This window comes from Aythya ferina, assembly GCF_964211825.1.
Source record: "Aythya ferina genome assembly, chromosome: 3".
NCBI classification, from domain to species: domain Eukaryota; kingdom Metazoa; phylum Chordata; class Aves; order Anseriformes; family Anatidae; genus Aythya; species Aythya ferina.
In genome coordinates, this window is record NC_140298.1 from 56,703,870 (window position 1) to 56,718,331 (window position 14,462).

At 35.2% G+C, this 14,462-nt stretch overlaps 1 protein-coding gene across 4 annotated transcripts in view; it reads right to left on the bottom strand.

The window, feature by feature from the left end:
• ADGRG6 (adhesion G protein-coupled receptor G6) overlaps positions 1-14,462 on the bottom strand; it is a 112,629-nt gene that overhangs the window by 23,486 nt on the left and 74,681 nt on the right. For all 4 annotated transcript variants that reach the window (XM_084515873.1, XM_084515872.1, XM_084515875.1 and 1 more), the window contains 7 exons: positions 11,290-11,432; positions 10,465-10,579; positions 8,245-8,306; positions 6,788-6,995; positions 6,166-6,331; positions 2,956-3,096; positions 187-303 (listed from right to left, as the gene is read on the bottom strand). In XM_084515873.1, coding sequence (XP_084371999.1) covers positions 187-303; positions 2,956-3,096; positions 6,166-6,331; positions 6,788-6,995; positions 8,245-8,306; positions 10,465-10,579; positions 11,290-11,432 — 952 coding nt within the window. The remainder of the gene's footprint in view (positions 1-186; positions 304-2,955; positions 3,097-6,165; positions 6,332-6,787; positions 6,996-8,244; positions 8,307-10,464; positions 10,580-11,289; positions 11,433-14,462) is intronic.

Consider the following 14,462-nt stretch of genomic DNA (forward strand, 5'->3'; position numbering starts at 1 on the left):
GGATGGAGAAGTGATTTATTTTTACTTTTTTTCTTACTTATTTTTTTTTTCAGAGATTTTATTTCCATTTGGGTTTACATTCAATATATATACTCAAAATCCACCCAAAGCAATGAAGCTGTATGCACAGCCTTTACTATATATAATCTACGTTCCTGTTCCTCTGAATAATCAGTCTCTTCTTACTTGAGTTTTGGTATGTTTAATTGTAATCTTCACATAATCCTGAAGATCCCGAATAGTTATGTTTCCAATACTGCATGCCACAACAAAACTGGTCAAGTTGGCAGGAGTTTCTGCATCCTTTAAAAGATTCAGAAAAATATAAAAAATGCTTACAAGGCACATAACATAAAAGCCAGAGTACAGTTTTATTTTTGCAGCATGCCAGAATAAATAAACTGTCAGCATTTCTACAATTTCAATCATGTAATATAAGGACATTTTGTTTATAAAACTAAATTCTGGATTTGCCTCATGGAAGTTTCCTTATTTTCGTTATAGTTATAAATATATTAGGACATTATTATAAAGAAAGGTTAAAAGGTATACTTTCCCCTTTTAATCTTTTTGTGTGATGACACTAACTCAAACAATGTGGCAGAAATGATTAACATACATGTATTTCTCTTAACACAATGAAATAGCTTTCTTATCTTATTGTTGCTATCCTTTTTACTAGGTGTAAAGCTTTAGGAGAATAACCTCTTTTCTGTATATAGTTGCTAAGTCATCCTCCATCTTAAAATGAAAGACCAAGAAGTAGTAAACAAATCCAAAGCAATGCTAGATAGACACTGTAAGGTCTTATTTTATCATCAGGAGACTGATGATATCAATACCATTTATAACCTGCAGTGAAAAAGTATCAAGTGGAGAATTTTCCAAAAGAGATCTTTTCATTGGAATCTGATGATTTATTAAAATGGAAGTGTTTTGCAAGTAGAATTTTCCTTTGAAGAATTTCCATTAAAGTCTGAATAGCTAGAAGCCTGTTTGACCTTATGGGAAACAAGGAAGTTAGGACTTCTAATACACTACCTGCTGCAGTTGCCTAAAAGTATGTGCTCACTTTAGAGGCTTTAAGGTATCCTCCCTCGTCTCCAGTAAGTCTGTTATAGGTTCATTGCCACATCTGTCAGGCAGTACTTGGGGTGATGCAAATGGCACTGTTCTCTTTTGTTTGGGGAACCAATGCCTACTCCTGCACTAGGATGAGCTGTGTCACACCTTGTCTGTGTCCATTCCTTTCCATTGACTGGCACTTAGGGCAGCTTATGGACAACAGTTTAGGTGTAAGTATCTCCTCTGAACACACCTACCATATGTGAAATGAGTCTCACCCTGAACAGCTTAACCATCAGATTTCAATGAATGACAGGATAAAGCTTGAGAGCACTTTATCAGTTGCAACTAAAAAAACCCAAACAAAACACACACACAAAAAACTCCAGTGCTGTAAAGTATGATGTTTCATTGTTACAGTGAATGTTTATAGAAAATACAGCTAATAACAGTGGAATGCTATTGAAATTGGAATAAATATATTCGTGGAATAATTTTATACTAATGCATAAAGTCATGGGGATTGAGACAGCGTGACAATATTTATTTTTTTTTTGAGACTGTCATTAGTCTTTTTTTTTTTGACTTTATTTTTACACTTACTAGAATGTGATTTTCACACATTTTAATTAATCTTATTGAACATCACACATGAACAATTTAAAAACCACACAAAATACTGTAGGGAATTTTAGTTGTAATCTTCCTTCCTTCCTTCCTGGACACATTTTGACTTTGTATGATTTTATGCCATTATGACAATCATGTATCTATATTCTCCCAGTTTCTTTATTAAATATATTCATCCTGTTTTTCTTAAAAGTGGCCTTAAAAAGAATACTATTTTAAATAGTTAAAGATACTTTAGGGTGTATTTTAGAAGGCAACTGAGGGCCATGAGTATTTTCTTACCTAGATTATCTTAGGAATCTGGATACACTGCCAATAGAAATGATAATGTAGGGACAATACAATACTACAGAGTTCTCCGGATATACAAGAGCCAAAGGTCATTTAAAATACTAATGGGAAAACAAACTGAAGCCTTCTGAGGCTTAGCCTACAGTTCACTATGAAACAGTGTTTCCCTATAAATGAACTTTTTTTTTTTTTTCAAGCTGTGAAACTCTTCCTCTTTTTTTTTTTTTTTTTTTTTGACATTAACCATGCAGGAAGTGTTTATAATTACCATGTGATGGGACCCAAAGGAGAAAAATAGCAAATCCACCTGTATCCCTTCTGTTTTCAGACACAAATATTGCTGTCCTTATTCTATAACCAGGATAACCAGGTTGTCTTTAAATACATCTGGGTAACACTAAAAAATGGTGTGCTTATGAGAACACGTGAAAAGAACAGTATGTATAGAAAAAAAATGTTCTCTGTACAGTGACCAGCAGCCCAGAGTTTCAAACTGGATATAAGTAGGCCATTGGACATGACTGTCAATAAACTCTTTCAATGAAAAGAGAAAGAAAGAATATTTAGCTGTATTACACACCAAATTCCCAGCTGATATAAAAGAACCCATCTCCACTGAACATCAAGCACCTATATCAATGCATTGCTATGGAAGATGTGCCCTTTAAAAGGTTTTGCTACTTTACACTGATTATAATCAGCTTGGATATAGCTTGCTGTTGATTACTTTTAAAAAAAGTTTATCTCACATGTGACTAGAATGTGCACTCAAATTGCTCACTCTAATTCAATGTCGATGCTATGGTTATTTTGTCACTATGATATCCCTAATGCCCTAATGCCTACATTTGCTATCACCAGCTCGTTCCTGTAACACATGAAATGCTGTGAAATTACATTACAGGAAACATTTGGCAGATGCCTTTGACTCATCGTAGCTGAAACTACTTCAAACTCATTAAAGTTTACCTGAAAAAGGCCATTCTTATTGAAGAAAGTAAATTGAGCCCTCGATATAATTTCAAAGTCATCTTGACTTAAATTCTTCAATAAACTTGGTGGCAGAACAACAGAAGCAAAGGCATTTGTCTGGTCCTTGTCAAAGTCTATCTGTTAAATAAAAACAGCACAAGAAAAGAACATATTCAAACAAAAAGTAAGCCATCTACTGTGAACAGCTGGGTTCAAACCCTTCTTGACAATATCTAAACCATTGGACTAGAACTGTTAACATTAATTTTACCCATACCTATGCAAGAACTAATTCAATCAAAAAAAAAAAAAAAAAAAAGGCTTAAGATTTTTTTATTTTCTACTCTCGCAGTATGAGATTAATATTCTGCTGCACAAAATTTGTAAATAAAACAAACAAAAAAACCTCCTCCACTGCTATAAAGATGATTTGGAAATACTGATATGGCAATAATGGCAGACATAAATAATTTTCAGTAACTGTCAGAATACATTCCTTATACCAAACAATGTTGAGAAAAGGAAAATATGCTCTGAATCCTTCTTTCTTGAGTTGGTTTGTGTTTTTTTTTTTTTTTTTTTTTTTTTTTTTTGCTTGATTTGAACATCTGAATTAATTTTCCTATTAACTTTTCTAGTTTCTCTGTTAAAAGAGGGAGACTTTCAAGTAATTAGTGTCACCTCTCTACATCTATGCAAACTCATATTTCATTAGCTTTCACAAAGCAATTCTCTGACTGCATACACTTACACCATGGCAAACTCAAGGTGTGCCACCCTATTCATCAAAGGTAGAAGAGTAAGCCACCTAATACTGGCTCTATTATAAAAGTGTTCAATAAATTTACTGCAAGATAGGAAATTCACACTCCTTACTTCTTCTGAGGCAACTGTTATTTATGTCTCTCACATTAGCAAAGAGGAAGTTACAAGTTATAGGCTAGTGATTTATTTAAATTCTAAATATAAATTTTTCACCGACTTACTGTGATGAACAGGCACCACTGGAAATTAATAACTAGTAGTTCATAAGTATCTCCTAACAAAGCTAAAAGCACTTGAATAAAAGGTTTTCAAGGTATAATTCTGCCACATTAAACAGAAAGTGCGCATGTGATAAAGATGTCCCAATAGGTACTGTCTGCAAATGAAGTGGAAGAGGCTTCTATGAAGAAGTGTGGATGTATTACAGGAACAATTTAATAATATGAATCACTAAAAGCTAACTCAGCCAAAGTTTTGGCAAGAAACATAAAGACACAAGGGACTAAAATAGAATCTTTCCAAATTGCCATGGATACATTTGCTTGTTATCTATGAAAGAAAATCTGGAAACACTCTGACATACAGTTTGAAGAGCTTAATGATCCCTGATGAGCCTGGTCATCACATCACTGGTGAAAAGACTGGGCTTTCACAAGGGAATCTCCCTACAGCAAGGATAGCAAGTGTCTTTCCTGATATGCATGGAAAATATAATTTGTGACCAGAGCTGCTGCTGACTTTACTAGTAGAAAAGTCAGCTAAGATGCTAAGAGTTCTCAATCAGTTGCTGGAAATGTAAAAGTCTGAGAACAAACTCATATTCCAATAGGAACATTATAAATAATTTGATGGAGTTTGGATTTTATGATTATTTAGACAGTGTTGTAATAAATGATTCCAGGGCAAGAAAATTCCTGGATGTCCTCAAGACACAAATGGTAATTCTTATTATATGTGCAAACATCCCAAACCTCATTTCAGAATTTTTCCTTCCCTCTTTCCATAAATACAGAATGAAATCTAGAGGAGAATTGTTCCTTTGATAACAATCAAAGAACAATCACTTATTGAGCTTCATTAATATGAGAACTAAACAAAAGTAGATTTAAAATCAGCAAGCAATTCAAATAAAATTGATTCAAAGAAAGTTTAGCCTAAACTTCTATGAATATAAATAAGAGAAAACTCATACATGTACATTAAATCCATTTGCATCTATTTAAACCAGCAATTGACTTTAATTCCAAAGTCTACATAGCAAATAAAAGGCTGATAGCCTATAGTAGTACTACTACTGTTAAACAATGTCTTTATTAATTAATTAATTAATTTATTTATTTTTATAGTAAAACGTACTTTATAAAATTATGATAGGATTGTTGTTTTGCCAATTTGCTACAGGAATAAATTTGGTCTATTAGATACTTATACTCTAGCGATTATTCTTTTACCAATATCATAAAGCTATGTTTTCTCTCAATTCAGATTTGGGTCCTCTGGCCCTAATTATAGGTGTTTTTGTTTGTTTGTTTGTTTTTTCGCCATTTAGTATTTTCTGTATTTTTCACAAAAAGGGAGTTTGTGATGACATTACCTCTATCATTGACTTATATAACTATGAAAAATACATTGGACTAAATTTTTTAAAGTACTTATGTTCTTTAGATGCAAACAGGCATGTCCTGAAATTGTTTTAAAAAGTCCAGGCAGCTCATTACTACAGATTTCCACAGAACCTTTAGAAAAATCCCAGCAGATGCTCATGTATATCTTGAATGTTATTTCATAGCTGTTAGATGTTTGTGCATTTTCATTTGTGAATAAAGATGAAAAAATATATTGAGGTCATGGCAAATATCTAACTTAATGTCTAGATAATGTAGCACTGAAGACCTGTCCTTTGATTTTTGGAGCTGATTGGTCAAGCTCCATGTGAGTGTCTTGAACACCCTTGGACTTCCCAAATGGCACAAGTCATGTGTGTCAACCTACATGTGGATGTCAAACCTACATGTGGATGAAGGATTGTCTTTAGGCCTTTGAAGTAGGTGTTTACACTATACTGTTGAACACGTGTTGTACCTGCAGAAAGCTACATGTAGATATCTACATTTATCTGTATTATTCTAAACATGAAAGTCATCAATGGTGTTTTCACTGTACAATGGGTAATACATTAGACTGTTAAAGATTATTTTCCCTTTTAATTGGAAAAGATAAAATCTATTCTGGATTTGTAAGCAAATTATTTTTAATCTCTATGGATTGTGTACATTCACCTGTGTTTCCTGCCACTCCAAGATATACTGCATTAATCTGCTTGGATGATTGTAGGAAAATGGAAATAGAAAGTAGGAGCAGAATAGGAGGTTGTAAATAGTTTTATATTAATCACAGTAAACATCCTTGGCACATTTCATATTCAAACTGCTCATACCATACCTGGAAATCAGATGCATTATTCTGTGAACTGACACTGAAAGTAGAACCTTTGAATGAAGTTGAGTTTATAGCAGACACTCCAAGTGCGAGGTTTCGTGTTGAAATACTCATGGATGGTCCGGTGAACTGAATTTTTAAAGCTAAGGCATCAATAGTTTTTAGAGCTCTAAAAACAGAAATAAAATTATTTTTAAAATTGAATAAAAAATGATAATAAAACAATGGTCACGTGTGCTCTTTATGTATGCTCTCCACCTTAAGGCTGTCCTCTGTGTATCTGTCACCCACCTTTATATTTGCAAGGAGACTGTTGAGCTGTAAATTTATGTCTGTTGAACACAAAAGGTTTTGATTGACAGAAAGTATCCAACTACATATCACTGGTCCTGAAATAATCTTCCAACAATACGTAAATCTGTGCTGTGTCATTCATCAGCAGACTTCTTTTCCATATTTTTGTTATGCACGTTAATTTTAGCACAAGAAGAAATATCTGTTTTTATCATTTGGATTTCTTTTTTTTTTTCATAGAAATAAAAAAAGTTTTCTTTACTGCAATTATTTCTATATATATGGAAAGAAGGTGCTCTTGAAAACTTCTCTGAAACACAGAAATACTTACTCTGATGATGATGCTGCCAATACACTGTCTGAACTATTTAGAATATTGGAAAAAATTGTCACCACAGTAGAACCCAGAGATTCATCAATTTCTTCATCATTCACAATTTTTTTGAGCTTCTGGACAACATCATTTACTTTGTCTGAGGTTAACTGCTGCCCTTCACCAGTGAGATTCAGAAGCTGATTGGCAATATCAGCTGCATTTTCTGTAAGTGTACACATAACATGAATCAAAATGAGAAAAAAAGGAAAGCAAGGAATATATTAATTTTTTTTTTCTCTCCTTATCCTCTATCCTTTTTTTTTTTTTTTTTTTTTTTTTAATGAGAAAAACTACTTTTGTTCCCCTATTGAAGAGGAACAAATGTATCCCAAAGTCACTATTACTTACAAAATATTCACTCTTTTAAACATAAGGGAGAAAGTCTGACCCCATTATGAATGTTACTGGTTCCTTCATATGTCTGAACTCTTAATCAGAGAGCTGGCAAGCACAATACACAAGCAAAGCAGAAGAACCTTCCTGATCAGGATAGTTTGAAATTGTGTCCTGTGGCAAATCATTAGTGTAAACCACTTTTTAAACTATGTTTGGTGACACTAGAAAAATAATGTAAGTAGTAATATTGTGCAACTTCAAAATATTTATGCGATAATCACAAATAAGATTTGGAAAGACCATCAGCCTTCTGTCTGCCTCTGTGTTTTTGTTGTTGTTGCTTTTAATGTTGTATTTTATAATGTGGCTTTAGCTACATTTACCGTAGAATGTTCATTCTACAATAAAAAATGTTTTCATATAGCCTGACTGTAAGTACTCATCACAATCAACTAAACTAGGTAGCCAGGCTTCCCACAAATCTCTACCAGTGGAGAAGGAAAAAGAGTCTTCTCCGAGAAAGCAATGCAGAACAGCAGCTTATTTGAGCTTTGAATTACCTTTGAGAGTATCTCTCTCCTCTCTAACTCTGGCACTAAAATAGGGGGCCATCGGTCAATAGGGTTCTCTGTTTATTTTATTATTCCTTTAAGTGCCAGAATGACATCAAAGGGTATTTTTCAAATGGAGAAAAAATTTGAAAATGTCTGATCATAAGTTCACAGAAAAGAATGAGTCTATGAAAAAGACGTCCCATTGGAATGTCGTTCCATATGGGCATTGGAATTTTTTAAAAGAATTTCTGAATCTAAATATCAAATCAGGGCAACCATCCGTTTTGCTTAAATTACCTGAAGAGTTTGATTTATTTCATTAATTGATATCCAGAGCTTTGCATTGATGGGCTGGAATCAATTTGGTGCACTTCCCTAGAGTTTAAACACTTTGCACTGATTTTTTAAAAAGATTTAGCATAAATGGGGAAGGTAGTCCTTAGTGTAACTTCCTTATGCTAGGTAGAAAACAAAGAACACAAAACTAGTATTTTATCCAAAGACTAATATGCGTACACTTACCTGTGCAATTTCTAAGATCTGGTTGGCCCCAGTATGATGTATAATTCTGCAGACCCAAATAGCTAAAGAAGAAAAATGACAATAGCAACATTATGTAAATGTTTTGTAATTGTTTTGTAGGTGTCATTGTGGTACAATACTCTCTATTCACAAATTTCCTAGCAACACAGCCCCAGCTGAAATGAAATATATATGCTAGACAGTGGAAATATGTGACTTGTTAAGTGACAGTGCTGAGAAGAAAAAAAAAAACATACACATATAACAGTTCTTTTGGACAGATTCCCATCTGATTCCTATGCTGCCTATGCTGACTTGGTAAACTGACTGCATCATTCTGGTCTTCTATTTCAGAAAAGACCCAAACAAACTATTATGTCCCTATTGTGGCCTAATCAGATGTTGTTTCCATATTTTTTCTTTGATATAAATAGCTTTGATAAGGTCAACAACAAGTGGTAATAGCTCAGAAGAACATGAACAGGAGCTATGAGCAGATAGAAACTTATGTTACCTGTGAAAACCAGAGAAGGTCATTACCGGGTTCAGGTCCAAAGTGAGTGGTAGACATAAAGAGACAACATATTTTTTTTCAGAATGCTTTTTCTATAAAACTTTACCATAGAAAACTACCCAGATATGGCTCCAAAATTAAACATTTTCCCCTAGGTTTTCTTTTTGGACAATCACACCACCTATGCCTATGGCAAAGGTAGGATGGAGAAAGGAAAAAAGTTATCCTTGATAACACATAAGAGAATAAAGATATTCCTTGGTTGATCACCTTTATTGTAATAGCATACTATCTACTCAGGGAAGCACAGGGCGGTACAGCTTCCTTTTATTTTTTTTTTTTTTTTTTTTTTTTTTTTTCTCTCAGAAAAAAACACACCATACCTGTGCTCCATATTGGCAAAAGCTAGTGGAGGCAGAGGCATGGAAAGCATATCACAGCGCAGAGCACAGTAGTTTTCTTTTTAAAAAAGTGCTGCACACAGACTATCAATGGTATTGTTTATACCACAAATGAACAATAAAGATAAGCAACAGTGGGGCAGCAAAGGCCAGAAGCCTTAATTTTTAATGTTTCTGAGGTTCTGACATAAAAACAGTTTGACCCCTACACTACTTACTTTACAGCAAACTTCGGTCAATCAGAATCTAGCAGCTCTTGTGTAAGATTAAGAAACTGAGGAAGTGAGTTAGTTAAATGTAATTGCTAGTTGCTTTCCTGTTTGGCACAGAACCTCAAAGCCGATTCATATCCATGTTGCCATATTGTTTGCAAAAAGTAAAAAATCTAGTCTTCTCAGAACATGTTCCAGATGTAATGTGGGTGGATGAGACTACTGTGTTGCATTTAATTGTGATCATCCTAAATACTGAAGAGATTAATTAATATTGCATCATTGCCATGTTCAAGGCACTCAAAGGAAATCAAAGTTGTATTGTTTTAGTAATATATCAAAGGAAGTAATAATATTCCCATTTTACAAATGGGAAGTGGAGATACAGCATTTAAATCATTTGTAGATGCTCACAAAGAAAGCTTACATTAGGAGAAAATTATCCTAAACCTAAAACTAAAGATGTTTTATCCTAAGCCTAAACATGTACAAACCAATCGTTTGTAGATGTTCACAATGAAAGCTTGCATTAGGAGAAAATTATCCTAAACTTTAAACCTTAAAAACACAAGTCCAAATCTTTAAGTGTTAGACTAACACCACCTTCAGTTATGACTAACTACTAATAAAATTCTTATGTCAAAGGATTTCTTTTTCTTTCTTGTATCTGGAAGAGAAGTTCTTGTTTAAACTAAATGCATGCCTCATCTACATAGAGTTTTGTTGAAAATTTCTTATACAAGTCAGACAGTAGTAGTGGAGTGGTAGCAGATGTTTGATTTTGGCAACATAAACATCATGTCTTGAAGAAGGCAGCTCTGTAAGAAATTACTACTTTTATAGTCACTTTGATCATATATTAATCATGACTCTCAATATACCCTACAGAAGTGGTAGATGAGCTTTATTTATTTATTTTTTTTTCACTAATGACGTACATGTCCTTACTGTACACACATGATACCTCACAACATGAAAATTCTTCTCCTGAAATATGATACCAGTTAGTGGCATCCATTACAGAGGATGTAGTTTAACATAACCAGGAAGCTGCAGCTGAAGCTCTCAGTTTCTGTGGTGTTTGACCACCTACCAGGTTCTTGATGCAATCTGAACTGAGCTCCCATGGCAAAATGTAAAGTTAGTCACAGTTGGTCTAGTATCTGGCCAAAAATAGTTTGGAGGGTTTTCTTCAGCTAAACATTTTTCTGTAAAATAAAAATATATCTGGGTTAATTACAAATTTCCTCATATCACATCTTCCATTTCTTGTTCTCAGCTGTTCTGCAGCACACACATCTTCAAATGAAATGTTTTGATGTTATCTATAAAGTGGTGGTAAGGGAAGGGTTCACAACTGGGGACAAAATATACTGCTGCTGCTGAAGGAAAAGCCCAGAATGAGCATGCTGCATCCATTTTCATTCCACCAGCCTCACCCTCCTCCCTCCCAAAAGAAGGGCAATCTCTGACTGGAAAATTAATGGGAAAAGATGGGTGATACACAAGAGCTAGAAGGAAATTTATAAATTTTGATTAAGGACAGCAGTTGGCAGAAGCACAAACAAACAGGGTTGAGGAGTGGGCATGAGGGGCCTTGGAGGTCCAGAATATCTCTGGCTGTATATCACACTTCTTTATCACCAAACTACCAAAGCAACTGGCAGAAATTGTCCCAACCAGATGGCAAAACACTGACTGAAGCAATCTGGACAAATAGTAAATCTATACTTGTTTCAAAATGAGATATCTTGAGGATGGTTCTCTGAGATGAGTGGTTCAATGAGGCTTAAAGGGACAATTCCAAATCTGATATAGCCATACCATTTGGGAATACGTTATTATTTTGACACAGAATATACTTATTTTTGGACAAGCAAATGAAATCTGTTGTGTAACAAAGCTGACAACTACTTACCCACTGGATCAACTTCCACGGTCTGAAGTTTATATTCCCCTGGTATGGAATTATTATTACTTATGAGCTTCTGTCGGATCTCTTCTTCTTCTAAGTTAATGTTGTTGGTAGAATTATAAACCAGAAGAGCCAAAACCTCAAAACTGCAGGGAAAATTGTCCAAATGTTTGAGTCAGAACAGAAGAGCCCAAAGGTGGGGAAGTAAAAATATCTGACAGACTCTGGTTTTCTCAGTATGTAACAATGTCACCAAGACAATGTTGTTCATTATCTGTAAATCATTATTTTTGTATGTACAGGGACACAAATAGAATTTATGGCTGGGAAATGCAATCCTCCAGTTACCATTAAAGAAGCAGCTCATCAAAAGAGCTAAGAAATATTTTCAGAAGATTTAGATTACTGTAAAATTTATTAAAAGATGAAAGCAAAACATATTCTTAATTGTCAGTGTCCAATGCCCAGTTATAAATGGCTCCTTATTAAATTAAAAAAAATTAGGTTGCTTAGGAACTTAAAAGCTGATCCTTCCCAGTTCAGAAAACTTGTCAGGATGGGACAAGTCATCCTCTGGAGGGACTATCTCTCTAATGTCTACAGAAGAAGGCTAGAAGAACAAAGAACAGATGCTTAATATTTAGATGCCCAAATTTTGATAGCATGAAAAACACCCTAACACACTTCTGAAACTTTTAGTTCTAATTAGAAAAGTCTAGTTACTCAGATGACTAATTCGAGGTTGAGCAGTAATAGTCGTTTTGTACTGTAGCCCACTGCTACTTTCTTGGGCATAAGAAGTAGTTCAAAGTGCCCAAGTCTCTTTCCTGTGAGAGAAATAAAACAGTCTCCACCCTTGTCCAAAAACATAGTTTCTCTGGAAGGGAAATAATGAACAAGAAAAGCAGTTCTAACAGGACACAGGAAAGAAGCTGAGAGTGGAAGGCTGAAAAATTTCCTCTGGGGACACAGAAAACACATGTTGGAGAACAGCATATGTCGGTACCCAAGAGGATTGCTTGGCTCTGTCTAGTAGGAGGTGACGCCACTGAAGCATGGAACATTGGATCTCCACGGGAGCAAAAATGTGGAAAAAAGGAAAAAGTAAGCCTTCTTTAGGCTGTCTTCATCTTAGCCTGTGGATGCCCAGCAGCCTGAATGAAGACAGACCTTCCTGGTGTACGAGCAGTTCCTGGCAGCTTGGGAAATGTCAGTACTGCCAGCACACATGCAGTGAGCAGGGCACACACCAAACAAAGCTGCTTTCAGTGGGGACCCCCCATTGCAAGGAAGCAGCAGTGAGCAAAAGGGTCTGGTGGCCTGCTTGAAGAAGGATAGGAAACAAAATCTTCAGGGGTGCTGTATGGACGTGGACTGGTAGGGATTTCAGGAGCCCCCTCCTATAGAGACTGGTGCTTCATTTCTGAAAATCTTCCAGAGAGCCACCCCCAAGATGACAGCCCAGATTTGCATTTTCTGGAGGTGCCTAGTGTGGTGCAGTATAAAACTACAGCTTTTCATACAGGTGTTGCTGTTAGATGATGGATTAAACCCTCTTGCTGTCAGACAGTGTTGAAAAGTACATACCTTCGACCAGTAATTCTGAAGCATTCTTACTAGTGAAACAGCATTAAAAGAACTGATATTAGAAAACAAGCTCCCAGTCTAGGGAAAAACAAAAGCAACAACAAAAAAACAAGCTTCATAAAGCCTTCATAAATCATGAATGTGAACTAAATTCTCCACACATTTCACTGTTGCAGATGTGACCCATAAGTAAAGAAATGTACATGTCATTGTTTGGCAGTTTTGTTTTCTTTTGAGCATCAGTACCCTTTCCTTCTTTCTTGTCATAGCTGTTTGATTTTTAACTTGTTGCTGAAGGAGAAGATAAAAATGTGACTATAAGTTACCTGCTGTCTTGGCTTGGGTTTTTTCCCTAGGGATGTATTTTAGCAGGGAAATTCCAGCTATCCCTGGCCAGGTTGCTTCTGACCTGCTCTCAGATACATGAAGTTCCTTCTAACGTTCCTTTAGTCTCAGTGGAGTGGTTAACACACAGCAATAACAACAGCAGGGTGGATGTGCATTAGCAGGCTCTTGCTGTATACCTCAGATATATTACGAGGCTCCAGTTTATTATAACATTTATTTTTAGCAGAAGTATGGAAATTGCCTAGAGATTTGCCAGCACTTTCAGCCCTCCAGTACTTTAGCCCCAGAGTCTCCTGGCACTTAATCATCTTTCCTAAAAGATTCTGGCTTCAAACATGTATTCCCTTTACTTCAGAAGAGGAAAACTTAATATACTGATGCCACTCCCTACCTCAGCACTTTGGCTGCAAAGCAGAAGTCGTAAGTGAGCAGTCACTGCTACTACGATGCTGCTTATTGCAGTACTCACAGCAAACTAAGATGATATTTAGTACCCGTAACTGCTCAGAGGGAGAAAGGCAACAAAACAGAAGGGATAATGATAGATGTGGTAGGACTGGTTACCTTTATCTTGAACAATTATAGGGATAATGATAGATGAGGTAGGACTGGTTACAGTTATCTTGAATGATTACGGGGAAAAACATTGATTATGAAGAACTCATAAAAATAATCTGTTAAACCATTCTGTTATTTTTTGTTGTTGTTTGTTATTGTTTTTTGTTGTTGTTGTTGTTGTTGTTGTTTGAGAAACTTGTAGAGCACAAGTCAAGTATACCATGTAATAAAAACCTGTTCCATCTTATGATGAAAACAATTTCTATAAACTTTTCAGAATGACTCACGCTAGCTTCCCAAAGTAAATAAATACCTTTTAACTTGACAGCTGATGCAATATGGAGCTGAGCACTTCCTTCCACTTTTGTCACACTCAGATCCCCAAAAGAAAACATTTTAATGGTGAAGAACAAAATTCTCAATTTGTGAAACAAGCCCACGCTTAAATAAATGGTAATATAGGCAATAGTGGCATGCTGTGCTTCTGCCATGGGATTTTATATAGCCAACCATACATCCCATATTATGTGCCATATGAAAGCAGATGGATTCTCACAGCAGCAATCAATTACAAATTACATCACCCACAGTAACTTGTACTGCCAGTATTGCTGCTGTCAATACAAAAAAAAAAAAAAAAAAAAAGGACTGCTGTGTGGGTAAACAAAATGGGCTACTCATTT